General features: G+C 35.2%; 1 protein-coding gene across 9 annotated transcripts in view; it reads left to right on the top strand.

Annotated features, from left to right (window-relative positions):
• Window positions 1-27,016, top strand: part of psd3l (pleckstrin and Sec7 domain containing 3, like) — a 649,947-nt gene that overhangs the window by 521,014 nt on the left and 101,917 nt on the right. The window contains exon 1 of one of the 9 annotated variants that reach the window (XM_051929577.1): window positions 4,649-5,009. The exons of the other annotated variants lie outside the window; for them this stretch is intronic. Within the exon in view, the coding sequence (XP_051785537.1) occupies window positions 4,842-5,009 (168 nt within the window). The 5' untranslated portion in view covers window positions 4,649-4,841. Of the gene's footprint in view, window positions 1-4,648; window positions 5,010-27,016 lie in introns of those variants that run through there. 9 annotated transcript variants of the gene reach the window in all.

The raw sequence follows: 27,016 nt of genomic DNA, 5'->3' as shown, positions 1-27,016 counted from the left end.
TCTAAGTATTTTTGCTTTTTATGATTTTTATAAGTGTATAATTATCTGCATTTTCATATTATTCTGGACTCCACTCTTCTAAGTAGTTGACTTTTTATCTCTTTTTGGGCTGAAATTCTAGCCCACCATGCAGCCCAAATTTTTAGGCCATGTTCCAGGTGTGATGACACATCTTGAGAGAGAGAAAATGAGTAGTATGAAAAAAGGCAATGTAAACTACGTCTGATGGCCTCTTCAGTCACTCTGTCTGGCCTTGCTTTGTGGCCTGGAGTAATTGACTCAGTTCTGGTTCAGACTCAGTATTCATTTTTCTATCCTTCAATAGGTACAGGGCTAAAACTGTCACAAGTTTGTGTATGATTTCATCAACATATTAAGAAGACACTGCAAGATGATAACTTGTTTTTTAAAGAAAAGTTTAAACGTTTTAAACAAACCAAGCAAAAAACAAAAATAGGAGTTAACTAACATATTGCCACAATAATCATGCACTAAAATTGGAAACCTGATCCAGTTAAAACAAAACATGCATTTTTTGTTTTTTTAAATTTTTAATATATTACATACAAGCACACAAACCTTCAGTTTTATATACTGAAGTGTAGAGTAGTACATACGACATTATTTCCACAAATTGACAAATATTAAACTGTTACACTTGTTCGGCTTTTTATATATTTACTTGTCCAGTATTATGTCAGAAGATAGACAGCTGTAAGAAAGCTAACAGTAGCTTATATCATCAGATCATGCATGCTATTTATAGTCTGGTGTGAGTATCACTTTTAAACCTCTATTGTCACCATCATTCCTCACATAGAACAAAATCTGGTAACTGACTCGCATCATTCTAATGCCTACTGCAAACCTTTCTTTGTCTAGAAGACAGTAATATTCGTGGTACTGTTTTGTTTTTGGGACTCTTATCTACTTTTACTAGGTCTGACTAAAAATAAATATCTAGTTATCTTTTATTTCATTTACCACTTGATGCATTACACACCACATTGTTTTTAAAAAGCCAATTAAATTATAGTACAATATAGTTTACAAGATGATATACAGTTGTTTACTATAATTATGATGAATCATTCATTTTCAAAATATACGTTTTTGCTGATACAGAGATGTGGATAGACCAAACCTATCCCAAAAGTAAAAGTAAAAGGCAGAAACAAATCTGGACAGGATCCTAGTGCAATGCAAGTCACACGCTCACTCAATTTTACTTAGTTAGTAGCTGGCCTAACTTTGGGTCTTTTGGTCACAGGGATAACCTGTAAACTCTGCACAGTCCAGCTAGAGATCAACTTTACATACATACCAAATATGACCGCAACACCGCCCACTGTGCTGTTGTATAAACAACAATAATAACATTATTATATGGGTAGCTGGATATTCTAAAGTTCACATTAAAAGTTTAATTTTTGTTAGCAGGTGCTAAAAGTGTTTAAAAAGGCAACTCACACATTTCTAAAAAATCTTTGAACAAGATATAAACATTAATGATCATTAATGATAATATAAATCTAATAGTACAGAGTGGCTTTATTAAAGAAATACTACACCCAAACATAATACTTTAAAGCATTTTGGGGTAAGCAAAAATTTAAATTAAGGTATGACCAAGAAAAACTTTAATCTCATGTTTTCTTGCAGGACAAGAGAAAAGTGTTTTTGGCATAATAGAACAGTATGAGTGACAATTTTATTTCAATAACAATGTGAAAAATACATGGAAAATTTGTTATAAATTCTCACATAACTGGTTCAATAATCCACAAGTCTGTTAGTCCATTCATATGGTCAAAATATACAATATGTGTGCATTTTTTGCTAATATTTTATTAAGTTATTTCCCATTTTATTTTCATTGAATATCAACAGGTAAAACGTCTTTCCTGCAAAACACGATTAACGTGAGAATTTGAAACATTTTTCCATGGATGTTTTCATATTGTTTGTCATTGGGCAGAACTGGTCACCATTACTGTTTGTTCTGTTATGTCATAGACATTATTATCTTGGACTGAACAAAAGCATTCAATTAAAAACATTTCTCAGCCTTCACTACAAAGCACATGGTTTAGGCGTCATTTAAAAAAAATATTTTTGGGTGGGGTATTCCTTTAACTTATGACATCATACCTGACTGTAGAGATTTATTTCTGAGATCATTTAATATTTTTTTGTCATTGATTTCCACATTTTTGTTTCTGCTAAAATGATTAAATATGTAAATTTCCAAATATTTGCCACTTTGATAACATTTAAAACAAACATATTACTAAAGTTTATTACCATCAGACACATTGCATGTAATAGTAAGTTGTGGTTAGCATTGGAAAGTGTTTATTTAATCCTCAATCATTTTGTTTTTTCCTTTGGGTGCATAGTTTTTGGATTTTGTTCATTTTTCCTATACTTTATAAATTTTCCTTTTCAACACCAACAACATTTATTTACATAGCACATTTTCATACTAGCAGTGTAGCTCAAAAGTGCTTCACAAGATGACAAAAACATAGTTATATGAAATGAAAAACAAGAAAGATCCTTTATTGTAAATGTATATTTTAAATGACATGAAATTCAAAAGTAACATTTTCCTGATTTAAAGACAGTTTCAATTAAATATTTTGGTTTCCATTTTGGTTTTTGCACATTGCCATCTTTTGCTGAGGACTTACCTTGTGGAGGTTGTGCCATGTGACATCATATGTACAAGATTTTATTTGCACGAAAGTTTTAAGTCAAAAATCTGTCTAATGGTGAGATGTACCAAATATTTACACTACCAGCCAAAAGTCTGGAGAAACCGAGAAATGTATATGTTTTTGATAGAAAGTTATACCTTTAGTTTATCAAGCTACCATTACTCTGATGTAAAATATAACCAAGTCATTGCTAGGGTTTCTACTGGCTACTACTGCATGAAATGAATTATTTTAATTGTATTATTAATATGTGACTTCAAAGCACCTGTTTTCAGCAGCTATTCCTTCAGTGTCCTAATAGTGAGCTCCCTTAGCTTATCCTTAATTAGTCATGTATAAAATATAAATGCTGATTATTAGAGAAACATTTGTATTTGCAATAGCACCACTGAAATCTGTTATTCTCTTCTCTTCAGTTACAAGGTACTGGCATTTGTAAAGTTCAGGGAAAAAGTCACCTGAAGTCCTGTAGTGCGTTTGTTTTGAAACTGCACACTCTGATGTCCTTATCCTCTTATTCAGGAGTGCATCTGGGCCTTCCCCTTCTTTTCCACTCCTGTTTAGATCCAGTGTGCCCTCTTATACCTTCACAGGAAATCTTCAGTATCATAGCTATCTGTCCCATGAAATTGCCTTCATTCTGCAAAAAAAAAAATTGGCCCATTTTTAATCCCAGAACTGAACTTCAGGAATGCCAGTACCTTGTAATCCAAGTGAACAGAATACCAGGAAATTCACTGGTGCTAATGCAATTATAAAGGTTTCTCTAATAACCCATTAGTATTTAAATAAGCAAAGATAAGCTAATGGACCAGTCATATGTGAATAATAAATTAAAAATTTGTCATTTCAATTAGGAATAGCCATTTGAAACACTAGTAATGTATAGACTGTGTTTTTTAAATAAATGTAATGGTATCTTGATAAAAAAAGTTATCAATTTCTGTCAAAAACATGAACGTATGTGGGTGTGTCCAGGCTTTTGAGTTTAGTGTATTTATATGATGCAGGGCTGAGCCAAAATACTCTGTCCTACTCCAACTAATCTGGATATTTTCTACAAATACTGTTTACTTTTAAAGGAAATATGTTTTGCATGTTAATACATAATTGCAATTAAATGTGTACATTTTACTTACTAATTTAATTAAATGTCATTTTTTAAGAGATAATGTGTTACTGCTTAATTTAGCAAGATAATTTAGCTGTAAACAACCTGTATAATTAAAAAGACATTAATAATTGACAAACACCATTTAAAATAAGCAACTGTAATTCCCTTTTCTTGTGAATATTTACTATTGTGTTTAGCAGTACTTCATAATACATTTGGTAGCCACTTTCTTAGCAGCCAGGTTTTCTGTTTGTAAAGAAATATTTGTGAAATCCATCAAATTACAGTGCCTAGTTCTTAGTATAGTCCTAATCACTATATAATATTAAGAAGTAACAGATTATCGGTAAAAATTGAACATTTACAGTTAGTCTACAACATATAGTGTCATAATGCAGAAATTTCTCCTGGATTAAGAGAAAAATATGTAGTTAACATAAGAGCAAAAAAGAAAATTCATTACATTGAGCTTGCCTGTACTTAGTATGAAACCACACAAACAGCAGACATATGAACAGCTCTTATTCATGACAAGAGACCCTGTGATAGACTCTTGAGCCCATCAGCACCTGCCCTTTGATAATTCTGCCTCCTTTACAGTGGCTGACAGGCTACTCAAAGCCTTTATTTGTGGCATCTCGCTGCAGACATTAATGAGCTTGCAGTTCGGCATCGCAAGAGCAATAGTGTTGCTATTTGGAATATAAATGAATTGCCTGCCTGGCCCTATGCCATTGGCTCACTGCATATGAGGGGGTGATTTTTCTTTAACTCCTAGTCACTGACGTGTGCTCTGCCTTGGAACAATCAGGCTGAATCAAAACACTAGTAGAGGATGCTAGCTAAAGCAGGGAGCGGACTTTGAAGCTGACAGCTTCTCAGTCACCCACTGCATTTGGAGTGAATGTTTCTTTCTGCATTTTAGAAAATTTACAGATTATAACATTTCAAGTTTTTACATCTGATTACTTTAAATAGAGGAAAGCTACTGGAATCTCATTTTGGAAATGATTGGTGTAAACAGTGTCCAGGGTACAAGCAAGGTGAGGGTCCGAGCAACTGGCTCAGTCAAATATGCCAGGGATGAATCAGTTCGTCGGCAGGCTCACCGTTCAAAGTCCTTGAAAGTATCTAACTCTTCTGAATTTTGTACTGTGCAACAGAAACAAAGCAAGGTAAATTATACCTTTTTTATGCAGTGCATTCTCAAAATGAACTGTTGTTAAAAATATAACTTAAAATCAGATATGTTTTGCTGCATGCTATAATGTAGGGGAGCGGTATCATATTACAGCATGGTTTGTTCATTGTGTTGTACCCTTACCACAAAAAGAGCAGTTAACACTTATTAAGCATGCATTATATATGGATCTAATATATGGATAATGTGTTAATATCTTTTGGAATTGTTGAAAAGAAATATGTGGAAAGCTGTTAACATTTTACCATGGCTGTTTCTTTGAAATATGTTTATGCTGCGTGAAATACTAATTAAATCAAAAGACTATAGGTGCTGGCATTATTATCAGTTTTTCTTTATGCAGAATAACCAGCCACTTGTTTGCTTATGGCATGAGACACCTGTTCATTCCCATGCAGAAGTGTGAATGATAGGCTTAATTCATAATATCCCGGGATTCTCTATTTCAGCATTCTTCATGACTCACTTTTGTAAAAAAGAGAGAAAGGGGCTGCATTTATAATATACAAGCATATATTTTGTAAGTGATACATAGCTATATCATTTCATCCTTTCATCTGTATAAACAGAACTGGTAATACAGTATGAATAATTCTATATATCTGGATAATCAATAAAACTGACAAACTGCCTCTAGATGTCAGTTTTCCCTCTTTCATTATTTTTTTCATTTACAGCAAAAGCATTTCAAATACTACTTTAATAAGTGAAAATTATTATTTGAAATTAGGTGGTATTTTTCTGTAACATTGTCTTATTAATGCATTGACAAAATGTTGCGTGGTAGAGATGCCATGAAAGTACTTACAGAGAAAGGAGGGGGATTGTATTGTGAAATTTTCAACTGCAATCACAAAAAATATGATAGTAATTCACAATAAATAGTATGATTAACTGTGCTCATTAAATTGTAATTTAAATTTTTAAAGATTATTTATACATGTTAAAGGAAAAAATATTAATGTTAGAGCAGCTGTTGCCAAAATTACAGATCTACACATGGGGCTTTTTTTTGTATTAATGTGTTTTTTCATTTTCTTTCCCATGTTATGAGGGTTCTTTGTAAAATGTACATTATTCTTAATTTTCTTTTCTATCCCCAGGAAAATCAGCATTTTAATTATAAAATTACAGTGTTATGACCATAGAGCATGCAGTAGTATATATAATTTGTGTAACAAAGTATAATAAAATTAAGGCTAAGGAAAAATGTTGCAAAAACATAAACAAGGAATTGTTTTCCAAGATGACTATAAACCTATAATGTCAACTGAAACTGCTTTACCTGCTTCTTGTTATATTTTGCCAAAAAGGGGTGTTGGTCATCTTCATTACGTTGAAAAAATTGTTTAACACCCTTATTAATAAATAATAACTCCGTAACAATTTTATAACTTGTAATATTTTCAGTAGTGCTCTATCGCTGGGGAAAATGGCATTTTGTTAATGACATGTCTAGTAAGAGTATGATTTCAAATATCACTTACAGTACCATATTAGCAGGCTGACTGTCTGGAAGCATTAAATGTTTGTTGAAGTCAAGCGAGTCTAACTCATTCATTATTTATATATACACCATTGTTGTCTAACAGTTTGTACTCTTTGTAATTTCTTTAAGGGTTTAATGAAAAATAGATAAGGCATGTTGGAGATGTAGTTAAGGTAAATATTTTAGGACTTTGAGTAAAAATTGTCTATTTAACATCAAATTACAAATTAGATTTTCCTATGCTATATATTTTAAATGGTATCTTAATTAGGTATAGGGAAGGTGGTATCAGTGACTTTTATATACTATAAGCATATGAATGCTAGATACCATTTGGCGAATCAAGATACTTTTTAATATAAAATAGTCTGGAAGGTTTTTCCCTAAAGTTCAGTTTAAGTCTAGAAATGTAATAATTGTGAGTATATGCTACCCTTCAGAAAATAGTAATGGACCTGCTTTTTTTTTTTTTTTTTTTTTTTTTTTGATTGGATGTCACAGCAACCCACTTGTGACGCATCTTCCTTCATATAGTGTGTTGTGTTCTTTGCAAGAAGTGAAGTAAAGGTTTTTTGTGATTTGGTGTGGAATTCCCAGAATACTATATAATACATGGTGGAGGTGTTTTGGAAAATACCTACTTAAACTGAAGTACATTAAAAATGTTTGATTAGTTTCTATAAAGCTTCTATATATAGTCATGCAGAAAAATTACATTGATCTGCTGATATTGTAGCATAAAGTGAACATGCTGGGTAGACTCTAGCTAATATAAAAACATTAATTAGGCTGGCTTCCTACACGGAAATGTGTTTATCTTGTAAGCTGGCTCTGTTCTTTGGGTAGGGTGTCATTGTGTTGCAGGGCACATTGGGTCAATTTAGAATCATTTATTAACCTAAGACAATTGTCTTTGGCAGTGAAGTAGGTGCCTAATTAAAATCATTGTCATGGGTTGATTGGTTTGATTTCAAACTGATTTTACTTTTTTTTCCCCCAAAACAAATTGCATAGCTTGACATTTCTTATAGCTATCACTGACCTACAGTTATACAGTTTGTAAAAACTGGTTTTGGTACAAACTGCCCCTAATTGTTTATATGTTGTTTACAATACAATATATGAAAACAGATACAGGTGGATCTTCTTGTATCTTTGTCACATAGCAATAATACAATATACAGAAAGTCATAAAGTATATACACTACATGAATAATGTATTCTGTAGGTTCATGCAACAATACTGGAAGGACTTTTAAAAAATGTTGAAAGACTGGTGATATTTAATTCATTATTAACTTTAGTTTTAGCAATGCAAATAATGAGAATTTTGATACAGATTCTGACAGTACTTTTACTCAACTGTTTGGGTGAATTGGGTCTCCAAGCCAAATGGCCTCATTTATGTATGCAAATCATATATGTTTTAAGAAACCCCCATCCTTGTATTTTCTAATCTGCTTAATAGAATATATCAGTCAGCATACTTTGGATTCCGGAGTTTTGTACGAGTGTAGTAATTGGTGTAACCTCATGGTATTCTGCAAGTCTTCCAAAGGTAATTTCAAGAAGATGCCATGGAATTCTGGTTTTGGGTAAGAAGATGCCTACTTCATGAGTAATTTATTGGGTTTGGAATTGGTGCTCCGTGAGTGTGGATCTGATGTCTGTGATTTATTCCACAGCAGTGAGCAATTTGAATAAATTTGTATTCCAATATTCTAACATACAAAGGATACCAAAATGCTTCCTCCTTTTATAGGAGTTGTGCTTCTGACTGTGAAAGGTGGGCGTGACTGCTCTTCTCACACTTAGAGCTACAGTACAGCAGTCTTAATGATAGTGCACTATTTCTTTGAGAAAATATTTTATTATGCCCATGCAGTCAGGTGTAACAGTGATTCATTATATAAACTATATCCTAAAATTGAGTAGCTTCATTTTCAATTTTGAGTCAGTTTGTCATGTACAACAGCAGAACAGTGTTGCACAAAGAACTTAGTGTTTTAGCTGAGTAAAGAATAATATAGCACTTAATTAGAACACAATAGTGCATATATTGCTCTAATAGTGTTCAGCCATTGAAGAGAATCTATCCTAGAAAGCCTTTGTAGAAAGAGATTTACAATTGTCTTGAACATGGTATATTTGAATGAACAAAATAAATGTATTCAAAAGTATATGTCATACTTACAAGCGAGGTGACAAATTAGCTGACAAGTGTCAGGAGGTCGTCATTTTGATGTACCTTTAATCATTTCCTAAAAAACTGAAATACTTGCAGAAGTGATGAGCTTATTTTCGAAATTGGCATTAAGTGCGTCATTTCTCTGTTCTTAAGACTATATTGCGTAAATGCACACACAAGCTCAGAATGCACATCACTGAATGTGTTTGTGTACCATCTGGCATTATTGCTGTTATTACAAATCCTTGTCGCAAAGTAGCTGTTAAAAGCAAGAAAGCAATATGTAGCTAAATTCTGGCAAGCTGTTCATTAGCTATTAAGATTTCTAAATGAGGTAACAATACTCCATCTTTCATGACATTGTCTTGCGTTTTGTAGACTGATGCCATGGGGTTTTGATCTGGGTTCCGGAGAAGAATTCAAATGGTTATGTGTGTTTGTAGGTTTATATAGGATCATGTGTTCATATTATAGTGAAATTCTTAATTGTACATACTTATCAACATGCAACCTGTCACCATTCTTTAACACCATGAACAGTGAATATAACTGTCTTTCCTTAACCTAAGCTATCTCAGAACATGTTTGTCATTGAAATGGATGTGGTGGCACTCACTCTTATGTCAGAACATTCTTGCGGTGACCTTGGACACTTGGGCCACTCATTTAACAAACAGTGTATTTGTGAAGACAATATGAAATGTAATTTTGTTATGTTTGACGATCTTAATGCCATCTGCTTCATAGCTTCTTGGGTACAACATGAGGCACCAAGGTAATGTGTGATATTGCTGGTTTCTATATTGCTGAGATAATGTGTTGAAATTCTGTTTTTAAGGCAAGGTTTTACTTGACCCACCTTCTGTGTTGTTTTCATGGCATGGGGCTAGAGCCCAACTGCAGGTGAGGAGTGGCCACACAAATAAATATGTCAGTGTGCTAGCTTTTCTCAAAGCCTGCCTTTTTGAAGCCTATACTGTAGGTGTTTTAGTGTGCCCTTAAGAGCTAGAAAGAAACTAATTGCCGGTCATTAACAATCAAGATTTACTGTATAGACAATTCAAACTTGACTTTTCTCCTGTGCATCAGAGTGTCAGAGAGTGAACTTTCAACACTCATTGTGAAAGGAAAAGTGCTACATTTTTATCACATGTACGTTTTAGCATAGAAAACCTTGTGTGTTTACTGGAATCCTTGTCAAAAAGACAACACCCATTTCTCAACTTCATTGACTTCATTTTACTGTATTTGTAGAAGTTTTGTTTTTTTATATCCAAAAGATGTTAACTCTGTGTATGCTGTGAACCAAATGACTTCATCATTCAGTCTACCCCACCAATTAACGGTGTGATTCTCTGTAAATCATTGAACTTGCCAGTGCCTCAACTGTAGAAATTTTAAACAACTGTGTTAGGAAAGGGTTAACTAAATTAATACATGCAAATGTTAGATTTTTTTATGTAAATGAAGAAACTAAGGCATATTAAGTATTCGTTGCTTAAAGCAGTGGTTTTTGAAAGATGTTAGTAGTGACGCAGAGAAGCATTTTAACACAGCCGTAGCTCCACTACTAATATCCACCCACCTTTATATTAAAATCACCAAGGAGATGCTCTCCCTTTCCACCACTGCCATTCTAAATGTAGCTGAAATGTGCAGAATTGCATGCTGGGGAAAGGTTAAAGACACCCCCACTTTCAAGGAAAAAATATCAAGGGAGATTAATTTGCAGAACCTTGCTTAGTTACTTTTGTGTAAAATTTTATTAATTTTAATATAATTTCTTCACATTATTACATGTGCCCTTGATTTCTTAACTTTTTCTTGGTCTTGTCATCCACTGCTTAAAAATCTTGATGATAGCTATAACATTAAGATAAGTATAATTTCTCCATAATTTATAAAAACTCTTGGTTTAATATATAAATTAAAACATATGGTAACAGTCAGGTTAATTTTTGCAAACAGAATTAAAACAAAACTGTTTTTTACAAATCAATTTTTAATAAGGAATTCATTATTCTTTGCCTTAAATTCAGCATAAACATGAACTAATGGAAGAACTAGTGGGTTTGGAGATTATATAGCTTTGACGACTACAGATAGCCTACCTACATACCAACCATGATCTTTATAAATTAGAGGGCCTCATCTATAGACACACTGTAAGAACTACAGTTTTAGTGTTTTTCTTTAATAAAATCATACTGTTATGAAGATATTCTGCTAACACACCTACCCTTTTCATTAGTTCACTTCCATCAGGTCAAAATATCAACCAGAGCCAAAGGCTATCTAACACATGTGATCTAGCAGAAGGGAGCACATTCAGTTGTCTCAGTGTCTGCTTTTGTCTAACATAACATTTCTTAAATAACTTTATTTATGCACTTAATTATGTAAAAATAAATTATTTAACTACCTCAACAAGTAAGTGCTTATATGGTATGTTAGGTTCAGTTTCAGATGATTGGTTGAAATATTAGTAGTTGTAGATGTAATAGTGATATTATTGTTGTGTGTACAGTGAAGTCACACAAATGCTTCTTAGTCACAACACTGTAATACACATTAAGTGAGCTAGAAGATGCCCTATTACAGGAAAATGGCTCATAAGAATTAATCAAGAACAAGTACTCCGATAGAATTCCTAAGATGTCTGTTGTGAGTGACATCTAAGGAACACAAAAGGAATATCAGATAAGATTCAGTAACACAGCATCTAGTGGGTCAACCCCTTTAAAACAATTAAATAGATTGGTGAGCATAACTGGATAAATGTTAAATGTGTGTAATCTGAGTTCTTTGATCTCATATCTTCTTAACAAAACAGGACAAAATTCTTCTGTTATCAAGGAATTATAGGAATGCTTAAAAGGAAGGGTACCCTATTTTGCTCAAAGCATTAATTTTTCTCCAAGTTTTTAAAACCTTTTACGTTCTTACTCCATTTTTCAGGGTAACCTGACACCTCCACCACTCTACCCATTTTTAAAACTATCGCATTCTTTTCCAAAACCTCAAGATATCATCACCATCATCACCACCAGTCCAAAAATATATTCCATTATTTCTTGTGCACCATAAGCATTTTGCTATGGGACTGGCCACTGAACCACATTGTCATTATTGTTCTATAAATGCATCTGGCTCAATCCCCCCAGATGTTTTGGAGCTTCCCACTGCTACTTCATTCTGGTCTTTCATTTCTACCACTCTTTTCTCAATTCTCTCTACTGACATTTCTTACTCAATCCTATATACTGCTTCTCCCCCCAGTCCTATCATCTCTGTGTCTTGCTTCTGTAGAGCAGAGGATTTTTTCTTGGGTACCACTGCTACAGGGGTAACATCAGCCTCTAAATCTAGGTTTCACAACTGTGTTTCTGCCAGTTAATGGAAGTGTTCTGTTTACACCCTGATAAGCTTTCTGTGTCCTGGATTAATGAGTCATCTAGCTCCAGTATTAAAAATTTCATGTCTGCCGATTAGTTGATGAGAGATTGGGTGGCCACTGATCAGTAATGTGGAAATATTGACTCTAAACAAACAAGATTAGGCAATAATATTGCATAGTAGTCATTTCCTGATATTTTCCTGATATTGCATTGAAATCAGGAAAATGTCTGTGGATCTGGAACTACAGGCCTAGACTGTACACCACCACTTCCCATCCTATGTTTTGCAATAAAATATTCAATTTGAAAGTCGTCTTTAAACTATGTTAGGTACCTGGAGAATGAGCTTTAAACTTGTGCAAATAAGAAGGGGACATGCAAAATGCACACAGAGCAAATATCTCCACTGTAATTCAGACTGGGTTTAAAAGCTGTATGACAGCAAAACTCCACATATCACCACAATGCTGGTCTTATGTTGCAGTTTAATGTTACGATTACACTGTACATATTTCTCCTCTATTAATACTGGAGCTTTACAATGTGATTAATAGTTCAGTATAGGACCAGTCTAGCTTATGCCAGCATGGATGCCAGACTTAAAAGGCTTACTCATGTAGCAGTGATCCTCACTGGCATGAAATAGCTCTCCCGTGCCACAAATACTTCTGTTTTCATAGTCATTCCCATTACAGTGGGGAATCTTGTGAATACACAATTTTTATCTTAGATTTTTCGTTGCTTTCCTGAAACAAAATCAAATTTAGCTGAAGCCACATTTTTTTTTTGTCAATCCTCTGTTTCAGACATCAGATTTTAGATTTTTAGATTAAAGTTGCCTGTTCCTCTGAGAATTGTAACTGATAATTTGTTAGATAATGTTAACAGAAGTGTTTTTTTTTTTTATAATTATTATTAGCTCATATCCATGTACATCCTTATGTTCAATTGTTTTCTGAGCAGAGTTTGAGGCACGATTAAACCAGGTCTAGACTCTTAACTTGTTTTAACCTTGGTTAGTTGATACTTTCTAAACAAATTGAAGCTCGTATTCATATAGGTTCCATGCCAGTTCCACAAGAGTACATTTAAGACGAATTGCAGTTTAAATAGGAAAATATAAGCTTAGAGTTTAAAAGCTGACCCAATAGACAAAACACATTTAATGAATATGAGTCACATAGAAAGAAATAATGATTAATAGTCACATGTTTTAGCAAAGATTTTGAATTGGAAATAGCAGGCATGTTTTTATCCTTGTACAGTTCAGCAATTTGAATTGAGACCCCTGTGACCTTTCATGCACAACTGTTTACTTGTAAACAAATAGAAAAGTATATCACATTCATTAACTTGCACTTTGTTGGGTGAGAAAAATCATCTGACTTTATTGGAATTACATACATTTTTTTCTTTTCTTTGATTTCATGCAACGCCTGGCAAAAATGATAGAATCACCCCACATAGAGGATATTTACCCAGCTTTTTTTATGTTTTACTTTGAAGCACACAAACAAATCACAGATATAATGTTTCATGGAACATACCTCAAACAAATTACATAATTTTAATTGGTGGCATATTATTTCCTGATCAAGCAGAGGACAAATTTATGGAATAACTCAATATAGTGGAAAACATTATAGAATCACCTTATAATTTGTATTTCTAAAACAAATACAGCCACAAGTCCAAAAATACCAATTCATCTGCAGTTAAAAGAATGTGCTAACAGACCTAACAAGCTCTTGGACTAATTAAAAGGATACATGGTGTCTACAAGAGAGTTGTCATATGAAACTCATCAAGAAGAAACTCCCAACACAGAGTGTGGCAAAAGTTATTGATTGCTTCCAGTCAGCTGTGTCTAAAATTTGGTGCAGGTATAAACAATTTGTGAAGGTTATAAAAGGCAAACATACAGGTAGACCAAGGAAGACATCAAAGTGTCGGGATAAAAAGCCTAAAGCAGTATGCCTTGAAAACAGAAAATGCACAGTAAAACAAATAAGAAACAAATGTGCGCAAACGGGAGTCAACATTTGTAACAGGAATATAAGAAAACTCTGCGGTGGGCTGGCGCCCTGCCCAGGGTTTGTTTCCTGCCTTGCGCCCTGTGTTGGCTGGGATTGGCTCCAGCAGACCCCCGTGACCCTGTAGTTAGGATATAGCGGGTTGGATAATGGATGGATGGATGGATGGATGGGTGGATGGATATAAGAAAACTGCTGCATGAAATAGGATTTACACATAAAGAAGCTAAACAAAAACCAGCAATAACGTCTAAACCAAAGAAAATAGCTAAAAAGGCTAAAGAGAAGTAATCATGTAATGTGGATGATTGGATGAAAGTGATATTCAATGATGAATCACAAATTTGCATTGGCTAAGGAGATTATGCTGAAACTTTTATGACTGGTGCCGTTCTAGTGAAAGATGTCTGCCTGAAATAAAACAAGCAAATATTCTCACTCATTATTTATAATGGGTTGCATGTCAGGTAAAGGACCATGCGAGATGGCAATCATTACTTTAACAGTCAATGCACAGGTGTACCTAGATATTTTGGACACTTTTCTCATTCCATCGATAGAAAATGTTTGGTGATAATAAAATCATTTTTCAGGATGATAATGCATCCTGCCACAGAGCAAAGAGTGTTAAAGCTTTTGTTCAGGAAAGGCTGTAAACTAAATTACATGGCCACCAAACAGTCAGGATCTCAATCAAATTGAAATTGATGGTAGAAATTTAGAAAATTGGTTCATGACCAGGCTCCATCCTGCAAAGATGATCTGTTAACTGACATACGAGAAAGTAAGAACTTGTTCTTCATTAGTAAAGTCTATGCCTCAGAGAGTTCAGGTCATCATAAAAGCCTGAAAAGGAGCAACAAAGTACTAATTCTAATTTTTTTTTGTCGAACTGGCCTATTAGGCATTCCTTCAAAATATTGTAGTTTTTTTCTCATTTTATTTTTATTTATGGTATATTTATTGCACACTGCTCATCATAAAATATAACATGCACCAAGTGGGAAATCTGTGACATCCAGAAGAAATGACAGTTCTATTTATTGAAGTGAATTAAAAAATTAGGTTCTTCCCAACATAGGTTCTCCCCAACTTCCAAACTCCAACTGATACAGCAATGTATAATGCATCTAAAACAATAAATACTGTACAAACACTCCATTCATCATTTCACCTGACACTGTTTCTTTTCCTACTGTCCTCCACTTCTGTTCAGCAGCAGTGATTGCACTCACTTGCTCTTTCTTTTTTCTCCAGTGTGCTTACCACATCTCAGGTTCTGTTTCTGTCTTACCTCTCCACCGACTTTACCATTACTCCATCTATCTCTCTCCAGTTCAGCAATACCATATGTATTCATGATATCTGCTTTTCACACACATCTGACTTTACCATGGTGTACCCAGTCTTTGGAATAAATCATCCTAGTGAAATAGACTTCTCTTTTAGAAGGGACAACATTTAGCAGCCCAACAGCTTCTGCCACAACAATCCTCCCAGCTTAAATTTGATCTCACTATGTGCCTTTATAGTTTTTCAATGCAACTTTTGTAAGTTAATGTTGGCAGGTCAGTGGGCTTCATATCTTAAAATCTATAGCATGAGTGCCCTCATCTACTATGGTTCATGTTTTGATTTACTATTCTTTGAGCAGTGTGTCTTCAGTTGTTAAGTACAGTTTGATGCTATTGTAACATCCAAGTTTAGAACTTCATGTAACTTTAGAATACTGAAAGGAGTGCACAGATGAGAAATTGTGACACCATACAAAATATTTGTTTTAGGCCTCTGTCACTTGGACATAATTGTTTCTATGTTTATAACAATCAGGCTGATACCCAGTGTTAAGTTTTCCATTTATCATATCACAGCTTCTTTTGGCTTTAACATCTATGATAAAACATACAAAATTTAAGTCTTTAATGATGACAGAGAATTTGATTCATTCACAAACCCTAGCAACTGTCTTATTATTTCTAAACAACAAATCAATGAACAGTTTATGATTAACTTTAGAGCATGAATGATTCAGAATTTGTTTTACAGAGCCAGAGGCAACATTGCAGTGATTCAGAAATATGTTTGCAAACATGGATTCAGCTAAAGCAATGAATATCAAAGTCTGACATATTTTTTGCTCCAGATGTTATCCAAGTATTCTGGACATACTGACATCACTCTGGAGTATATACTGTCATTGCCAAAAACAGTTCCAAGACAGATTTTCAGCACTTTTGGAGCAGGAAACAAATAAGAGGAACATGAGATTGATGGTCTCCAGCTTTCATTCAGATATTACCACCTTGTTATCTCATCAAGAACAACTTTCCTCTTCATAATTTAATTAATGAGATAGTTTATAAAATATGAATTTGAATATAAAAATGTACATTTTTCATAAACCACTGATATAGTCAGAACAAGTAAGACCTAAGTAGATAATACTGTGTGAGGAAAAATCTGTTTTGATATCTTCTAACATGCTTGTCCCATTATCTTAATGTAACTGAAAGTATACTAAACCATCCATTATAAACACATTGAGGAAAGGATGTTCTATTTTAATTCAAATAAGAAAAAATGACATTTTTCATATAAGGAACTCCTTAACTTTTATTAGAAATTGTCAAGCATTTGTTAATGTTGTGCCACAGCCAACCTTTCAGATTCTTCAGTATGTCTGAGAAGCTATTTTATATTTGATTATCCAATTTTTTAGCTCTACAGATGGATTTGAGACAGGGTTGAAGTCAAGTTTGACATGTAAAATGGTGCAACTTACTATATAGTTGTGTGCAAATGTTTTGATACTACAGACAGTTTGTGAAAATAGCACAACCTTTGTGAGCAACAAACTTGCACATAACATATTTTTGCAGATTTAATGCCCCTTTATTAGTTACTTATCAAATTTAACAGACTGGAAAAAATAAAGCACAAAATGTGGCATGTGCCTTATTCTATGAGTCATAAAACTTACTCAGTGTCAGGTAATAACACAGGAAATATTTAACAAAGTTGGCTTAACCCTTTGCAGTCGTATTTAATTTTCAACGTCACGCTACATTAGTCGTAATTAATTATTGAAAAAACGCCAATAATTACAGCAGTTATTTTTTTCAAGCACGTAGGAATAACACAGGCCACTTTTCTCGACCAGGCGACTGTGCAAATCGGTCAGAAACTTGCAGGGCCACCAGCGGTGGCCTGACGACCTATAGCGCACTTTTTACTAAGGCCAGTTTTCTGGCCTAACGACCGCAAAGGGTTAATTTGCTTTTACCAACAGGTCAGCCATTACTTACTGAATTTCCCAAAGCAGTTTAGTGTGTTGACAAATAGTGCCCAGCAGGAGTTGTCTCTTTGTCACCTACAAAATTGTGTAACATTAGCACAATCTAGACATGAACAGGCCTTTCAGCCCAACAAAGCTTGGTAGCCCCATCCATTTAATTCTTCTAAAAATAATATCAAGTCTAGTTTTGAAAGTCCCTAAAGTCCTACTGTCTACCACACTACTTGCTGGCTTATTCCATATGTCTGTAATTTTCTGTGTAAAGAAAAACTTCGTAATTTTTTTTTTTTTGCGAAATTTACCCTTACCAAGTTTCCAACTGTGTTCTTGATGAACTAATTTTAAAATGTCTCGATCCACTGTGCTAATTCTCTTCATAATTTTAAATACTTCATTCATATTCCTTCTTAATCGCTGTTTGCTTGGACTGCAATTATTCAATTTTTTTACTCTCTCCTCATAGTTTATACCTCTTAGTCAACCTATTCACTCATCTCTGGACTTTCTCTAATGCTGCTGTGTCTTTTTGTGGCCTGGGTACCAAAACTGTACACAGTACTCCAGACGAGGCCACACCAGTGTGTTACATAACTTAAGCATAACCTCCATTGACCTATACTTGACACAATATGATAATATATATAACTAGGCTGGGCGGCATGGTGGCGCAGTGGGTAGCGCTGCTGCCTCGCAGTTGGGTGAATTGGGGACCTGGGTTCGCTTCCCGGGTCCTCCCTGCGTGGAGTTTGCATGTTCTCCCCGTGTCTGCGTGGGTTTCCTCCGGGCGCTCCGGTTTCCTCCCACAGTCCAAAGACATGCAGGTTAGGTGGATTGGCGATTCTAAATTGGCCCTAGTGTGTGCTTGGTGTGTGGGTGTGTTTGTGTGTGTCCTGCGGTGGGTTGGCACCCTGCCCAGGATTGTTTCCTGCCTTGTGCCCTGTGTTGGCTGGGATTGGCTCCAGCAGACCCCCATGACCCTGTGTTCGGATTCAGCGGGTTGGAAAATGGATGGATATAACTAGGCTGTTAAACTGAAAAGGCTCATCACTTTTAATCTTTCCTTGAATTCTTCCCCTGTAGCCCTGGAATCAGCCTAATAGCTCTTCTCTGGACTTTTCCCAGCTCTGCTATGACCTTTTTTGTAGCCTGGAGACCCAAACTGTACATAGTACTCCAGGTGAGGCCTTACCAGTGTATTTAAAGTATGAGCATAGATTCTGAGCTTCTACGTCTATTAATTAACTCACCACAAACAGCAAGAGAAATGATCCTCTTTGTACATGCGCACCTTCTCTGGTATTTGACTAATTTGTGCTTGATAAGTACAAGAGGAAAATAATTGAAGAAGGGCATGACATTATATGCAAATGCATCTAAAGAAAAAACACAAAAAAAAAATAACGTATAAACATAAACTCCTTGGAGTTGTACTCCACACATTGTGCTATTTTATCTAATAATGTTAGCCTCCTTAATGGCTTCTGAACACCATCTGACAGCTGATAGTGTCGAGTCCACTCTGACTCCAAAATCCTTCTCATCAGGTGTACTTTCAATTTTTAGACCTCACATTGTGTAATACTATACATGAATGCTATCCAGGTAAATCCCTCTGTAATGATTCAACAGATTCTAGATTACAGTATCTGCCAATCTGTCTAGGTTGGTATCATGTGCAACTTCCTATCCAAATCATTTATATATATATATGTATATATATATATATATATATATATATATATATATATATATTTATTTATTTATTTATTTATTTTTATATATATATATGTATATATATATATATATTTACGGCATTCGTAGTCTGTGTCACAATCTGATTGTATGGGTGTAGGAAGTTGCACATGATACCAACCTAGACAGATTGGCAGATACTGTAATCTAGAATCTGTTGAATCATTACAGAGGGATTTACCTGGATAGCATTCATGTATAGTATTACACAATGTGAGGTCTAAAAATTGAAAGTACACCTGATGAGAAGGATTTTGGAGTCCAGAGTGGACTCGACACTATCAGCTGTCAGATATATATATTAAACATGGCAGCCCTAGCACTGACCCCTTTTGAATACCTCTCTTAATGTCAGAGAATTCTGATAGAGTGCCTCACACCATCACCCCGTGCTTCCTGTGTCTGAGCCTATTTTGCACCCCTTTACATACTACACCCTGAACTTCCACTTCTTTTAGTTTGATACCTAATCTCTTTATCAAATAATGTGAAGGGATTTTTTCAAACCTATTAAAACATAATGTAAAGAGATTTTTTGGTCTTCTGTGAAGAAGTAAGGAGCCATGAAAAATACCATCTACATTTAGGGGAGCTGTTAATTAGATATTTGTGTACATTGTTAGTTGCAACAATAGTTAAAAACCTGTCTATGCATGTACAGTGTATGGCTTGTCATGTGAATTCATCCTAGTCTTACTTATTTGTAAACCATTCATTTAGAAATATGAATGTGGTCTAGAAGAATTACAATATGCATAAATATACAGGATATAATAAAAGACCCAATGATTTTTTTAATTACTATTTTTGGTTTATATTTATTGGCAATTTTTTTTACTTTTAAATTGAAATGTGGTTATTGTTTGCTATGTTGTTTTAGCTTAGTAATAATAATTCTCATGGTGTATAAACAAAGTTATATTCCTCTTTTCATCTGTAACTAATTTCATCTTTTCATTTACCCACAAAAAAGTAAAAAAATTATTTCACAAAACGTATTCTTACAGTAGCTAGCTTCAATGTTTCCTCAGGATATTAGGATTTTTCTCATGGTTATTTTTCAGATAAGGTTTTTGCTTAATGTTTTACGGTTAAGTATTCAGTTGTCTTTTGATCTCCTGGACTTCAGCTTACTTTTGACCTTTGATTTTTCTCTTTTTTATCTCATTGTCCATCACTTTGTCCTTTTTTTTCTGCCACTTTTCCATCCAGGCAGAACAATGTAGACCTTGAATACATTTTACAATCTACACATTACATTTCTGATTGCTTGGTGAATCAGAATAGAATGAAGGCAGGAACCACACATACTTAGTCACTTATATTGAGCCATTTCAGTGTCACCAATCAACCTAAAATCTTTTTTTATGATTTTGGAGGAAACTGGTTGTCTTGAAGAAAGTCCTGTAGAAGAAGAATATTCACACTTCATATAGTGACAGTCCTAGGGTCCTTGATTCATATTACCACACTAAGTACAAATAACACGATGACTAGCAAATTATTGATATTTTAGGAATAAGATCACATCAGCATAGATGACAAAAAACACTATTTTATTGTTAATATTGTACAGCATTAGCTAATTCAAAAAAGTAAATAAAAGCCTGTAATGCGAGCTTCTAATTCAGCATTGTTACCATGGACACGTTTTATAAGAAAGACTAACAGTTATTTATTTACTCTTTATTTATAGGCCCAATATTTAAACAGTAACAATGCCTACTGAAGAGTAATATTTTGAAGTTAATCTCAAAATTATTATTGAAAAATATTTTTGAAACTGTTTTAAAATTATTCATGATAGATATGCTTATCTGAATTTCTATGTATACCTACATTATTCATAGCTCTGCTTTTTTCAGTTGATTTTCAATTTTGATTTTTTCAATTGATAAACACAAGCACACTGGAATTCTTACTCAAACCTATCTCCTTAAAATTGCTTTTAATAAAAAAGGTGTCTATATGGAACAGTGAAAACAGGATTTATTTTTTTGAAAAACAAGTATTATTTATGGAGGAAGCTAAAAAAAATGTATCATTTCAGCATTCTGGAATGTGCAGACTAGCCAGATCACTTTATAATCTTTGGTGCAAACGTCAAAGAACAACTACCTTTCTGGTTTCCAAGTCTCTTCCCAATTTGCATGGCTCTCAGGAATTTAACACAGTTTAAGTCTTCAGTTGTTTTGATCATATAACCTTCCGTTACCTTGTCCTATTTTGCTCTGAATTTCAGGTTTCTCTAAGTATAGCGCAGCACTTTGTGCTGGTCACTAATTATCTTTATTCTTGAAAATGCACCAGTATAGGACCCTTCACGTCCTAAATGAAGATCATTTTGATTTTCTTGGCCAGGGGAATTTCTTCTTTACTGGGGGACTGGTGTTTCCACTGCATTTATTGTCTCTAACTTTCCGGCTCATAATGATGGACCCATGTCTCATTTCTGGTGACAATCTGCTCCAAAGCACTTGTTATGAAGATCTGTTTCACCACCTGCATGTGCTTTTGCTTCTGCAGATCAGTAAGCTGATTTTCCAGAGAGTCCCAATACAGTGTTATCTTAGGTAACATATTTCTAAGTGATAACATTGGCTCCTGTTACAGCTGAAAGTGCCTGGCAGAGAAAATTGATCAGCTTTCTGAAGCAAACCCTCATGCCATTTCAGATATCCTATTTACTACTTTTATTTTAGGAAGTGTTTAACCATCTATGTACAGTAGGTGAAACAGGGTGATGGCTAGCAGATCATTTCTGCAAGCACCTTTGTACCATTAAGATCAAAGATCTTACAGTGCCTTTTGTAGACATTTCACATTCCTTGATCATAGCCACACCTATATCTCCTTTTGTGTTCTTTTACAGGGTTTCAAAAACACCTTTTAAAGCAAAATGGAAGAAGCTAAACTAAATTTCAGCCTTGGATCACATATTTTCCCAGACGTAATATGTGACTGCCTTTCTTTTTTTTTTTTTTTTTTTTTTATTAATTTTATTGTAATCATTCCATACAAGTAGATCAATTTTTACAAATGATAGGATTGAAAACAAGTCGCCCCACCCCTGAAAGAGAGAGCATGGCCAGCAGAGTAAAACTTAAGGCTTGTAGACATATCTAAATTGATGAGTTTAATAGAGCAATAGAGATAAATCGGAGAAGAAAAAGAAATGTGGAGGTAATTACTCTCTCGGTGCATTAAGAGCTTATTCTAAGATATTATTGATTAGATCCTGCCAGATTTTGAAAAAATTCTGTACAGATCCTCTAACTGAATATTTGATTTTTTCCAATTTCAAATAGTATAAAACATCGGTTTCCCACTGACTTAAAAGAGGAGAGTTAGGATTCTTCCAGTTTAGCAAAATAAGTCTGTGTGCCAAAAGTGTAGTGAATGCAATCACAGTTTGTTTGTCCTTCTCCACTTTAAACCCATCTGGAAGAACACCAAACACAGCTGTTAATGGGTTAGGAGGGATTGTGACACCAAGGCTGTCTGAAAGGCACTTAAAAATTTTGGTCGAAAATTATGTTAATTTGGTGCAGGCCCAGAACATGACTGCCTTTCTAATCTCTCCCCATATCTTATGTATTTCATACATACTCTTGTTCTTCACTTCTTTCATCTCTCCTGGCGTTGTTCCTTCTTACCCCTATTTGTAGCCTATTTTTTCCTTTTTAGGCAATCTGGTGGAGGCTACACAAATGCGTACTGACTGACACAGCCTTTCACTAACTCTTGTGATTTATCATGTTGATTTCTGTGTTTTAACATAATTTACACAGTAACAGCAGGTGTGCAAAATTTATACATTTATAAAATTTATACATTTTTAAATAGCATTTATATATTTTTACTTGTGTCCATATTACTATTTGCTTTACTGACCTTTTACTACTGTATAGTCTTTTTTTTTTTTCGAACTTACCAAATAAAAGTATGCAGGACTCTTAAAAGAAGATTTTGAAAGGGTATTCATAATTACACAGGTGGACACAATTTAAATTTAAGGCTCAGGGTTCCCCTCCATCCAGTCTACAGTACAAGGTTTTTCAATAGTAGCACTGTTTTTATTATGAGCTTTTCATAAGTCACTATAAGCATGTATATCTATCTATACAGTGGGGCAAAAAAGTATTTAGTCAGCCACCAATTGTACAAGTTCTCCCACTTAAAAAAATGAGAGAGGCCTGTAATTTTCATCATAGGTATACCTCAACTATGAGAGACAAAATGAGAAAAAAAATCCAGAAAATCACATTGTTTGATTTTTAAAGAATTTATTTGCAAATTATGGTGGAAAATAAGTATTTGGTCACCTACAAACAAGCAAGATTTCTGGCTCTCACAGACCTGTAACTTCTTCTGTAAGAGGCTCCTCTGTCCTCCACTCGTTACCTGTATTAATGGCACCTGTTTGAACTCGTTATCAATATAAAAGACACCTGTCCACAACCTCAAACAGTCACACTCCAAACTCCACTATGACCAAGACCAAAGAGCTGTCAAAGGACACCAGAAACAAAATTGTAGACCTGCACCAGGCTGGGAAGACTGAATCTGCAATAGGTAAGCAGCTTGGTGTGAAGAAATCAACTGTGGGAGCAATTATTAGAAAATGGAAGACATACAAGACCACTGATAATCTCCCTCGATCTGGGGCTCCATGTAAGATCTCACCCCGTGGGTTCAAAATGATCACAAGAACGGTGAGCAAAAATCCCAGAACCACACGGGGGGACCTAGTGAATGACCTGCAGAGATCTGGGTCCAAAGTAACAAAGGCTACCATCAGTAACACACTACGCCGCCAGGGACTCAAATCCTGCAGTGCCAGACGTGTCCCCCTGCTTAAGCCAGTACATGTACAGGCCCGTCTGAAGTTTGCTAGAGAGCATTTGGATGATCCAGAAGAGGAATGAAACCAAAATAGAACTTTTTGGTAAAAACTGTACTCGTCGTGTTTGGAGGAGAAAGAATGCTGAGTTGCATCCAAAGAACTCCATACCTACTATAAAGCATGGGGGTGGAAACATCATGCTTTGGGGCTGTTTTTCTGCAACGGGACCAGGATGACTGATCCATGTAAAGGAAAGAATGAATGGGGCCATGTATCATCAGATTTTGAGTGAAAACCTCCTTCCATCAGCAAGGGCATTGAAGATGAAACGTGGCTGGGTCTTTCAGCATGTGATCCCAAACACACCGCTCGGTTAATGAAGGAGTGGCTTCGTAAGAAGTATTTCAAGGTCCTGGAGTGGCCTAGCCAGTCTGCAGATCTCAACCCCATAGAAAATCTTTGGAGGGAGTTGAAAGTCCGTGTTGCCCAGCGACAGCCCCAAAACATCACTGCTCTAGAGGAGATCTGCATGGAGGAATGGGCCAAAATACCAGCAACAGTGTGTGAAAACCTTGTGAAGACTTACAGAAAACGTTTGACCTCTGTCATTGCCAACAAAGGGTATATAACAAAGTATTGAGATGAACTTTTGTTATTGACCAATTACTTTTTTCCACCATAATTTGCAAATAAATTCTTCAAAAATTAGACAATGTGATTTTCTGGATTTTTTTTTCTCATTTTGTCTCTCATAGTTGAGGTATACCTATGATGAAAATTACAGGCCTCTCTCATCTTTTTAAGTGGGAGAACTTGCACAATTGGTGGCTGACTAAATACTTTTTTGCCCCACTGTATATATAATTCACTAAGCCGACAGGGCAAGCAAGACAACCATGGGATACGCACGACATAGCCACGCCTGCAAAATCACAGAGACCCGCCCACCAACTCTAAGACCATGGGATACAACGACAACTCACAGAGCCACACCCGCTAACTCTAAGAGCATGGGACGAGAACGCCTGCCCTCCCTCCCGCCCACCTGACTTTTACCAGCATTCACTGCAATGTACTGGAGTGTAAAACCATCGCAGCTTTTAAGTCGCAAACTGCAACAACTCACCAAACACCGCCACCCTGTCTCTCGAGGCATTCACACTGTGGGTAAGCTGTTGAACCCCATTTGTGATGGAGACCGGGGTTTGCAATTGTTCCCCATGAACGAGGAATTCACAGTAAGTGCGGGTCATACGCTCGAACTGATTATGTCCCTGCCCTTTGTACACACCCCCCAGCCCGCCCCCAACCCCCCTCGTTTCTACCATGGTCGGGTGACTTGGTGGATTATATATAGAAAAACAGCCGGAAGCGCAAAGAACAATGAATGGCGTAGGGGGCGGAATGGGCGTCCTTACCCTCTCCCCCCGTTCCGCCCTCCACACCCGAGCGCCATCCAGCCCCATCCCTTGCTCTGGGTGGTGGAGGCGCGATGGCGGTCCTCCAGTTTTCAGTCACGGACAATCGTATGTTGGTTTGTAGCGTGCATTGTTGCAATGTTACTTTTCTTGGTGGTTTATTAAATTCCGGATTTTTCAAATGTTCATTTTTTTTCCCTGTGCTTAAAACTCATTAAAAGAGCGGCGTGATTATGCGGCGTATGCTACGCCGCAGGTTGGCTAGTATTGTATATTTTGTAACAATTATTTTATGTGGAAACATGCATTTCACTTGCATTGATAAAACGGTCAGTGTTTAGAATGTTTCAAAAGCTATAAATCAATCACATTATGGTAATAACTAATTACCTCAAGCACCTATCACCATTTCAGTTCAGTCAAGAATGCTGAGTTGTGTTCTTGAAAAAACAGAAAAGGCAAGCTTTTTTCAATGAGATCTTAAAAAATTATTTACATTAAAAGCATTGATGTCTGCCTTATCTAGTGTGTAGGAGTTGTGGTTAGGAAAAAAGTGCACTAAGTGTTGAGATGCCGTTTGCTACCATTCCTGTTGATTTTTAAGGAACAAAAAGCTCAAATAGTATTACCAAAAATGGTAATCACTACACAGGAAAACTAAGTAAACTAAAAGCTACAGAAGGGGCAGAATACCTTTTAATACTAAACTAGCAAGCAATTCAAACACCGCAACAGAGACATCTCATTTTCTTGTTTTATCAGTATACTGAGTTTTACTAACAAAGCTAATTATTTCTGTCAGATCCAGTGTGTAACAGGGGAGAATACTGAAGGAAAATGTGTGAAATAACTGAAGAAAAAAAAAGAAAAGAAAGAAACATCATGAATATTTGCCAGCTGATGTTTAATTTCATTAAGGGCTGTCGACACACATGAGCAAATCCTTTCGGTTGAGCTTTGTTTTTCGAATTGGTTTTGAAGCTTTTACATTATTACTGCCATTATTGTCACCATATTTCTCTACAAAGAAGACTGATGGCTATAATAAAATAAAGGATTATTCTGGTGAAGAAAATAAGCCAAATAAGACTATAGTGTTAACAATATTGTCTTGTATCTCCAGGGAGCATTAGTTGATTCTCATCTCAGCCTGTGTGAAAATTTCCACCTTTTTGTTGTAGCCACATTGTTTAGGTGTTTTCTTTTTTTTTTTTTGCTTTTTAAATACTAACACTCTTCTCTTTTTCCTCCTCCGATGATGTGCATATTATGTTAATTGTGGACTATTAATGGGTTTAAAATGAGCAAGTGCCAATTTAATTGTGTTCATACCCACTGGTGCACTGGTGTCCCATGTAGGGTTGATTTCTTCTGGCATAGTTTCTGCTGTCTTGCTGCCCTGTAATGGAAGGAACCAGTTAAGAAAACTAATGAATCATCCGACATCTTGGGGATTTCATGAAGAGTTATAAAGCAGACCTTGTTTTATTTTTTCTAGTGTACCACTTACAGTACCAAAAAGAAAAATGTAGCAAAATGACACACTGTATATCCTTGAGAGG

Source organism: Erpetoichthys calabaricus, chromosome 7 (assembly GCF_900747795.2).
Source record: "Erpetoichthys calabaricus chromosome 7, fErpCal1.3, whole genome shotgun sequence".
Taxonomy (NCBI): Eukaryota; Metazoa; Chordata; class Cladistia; order Polypteriformes; family Polypteridae; genus Erpetoichthys; species Erpetoichthys calabaricus.
This window is presented reverse-complemented; position numbering and strand designations above follow the sequence as displayed.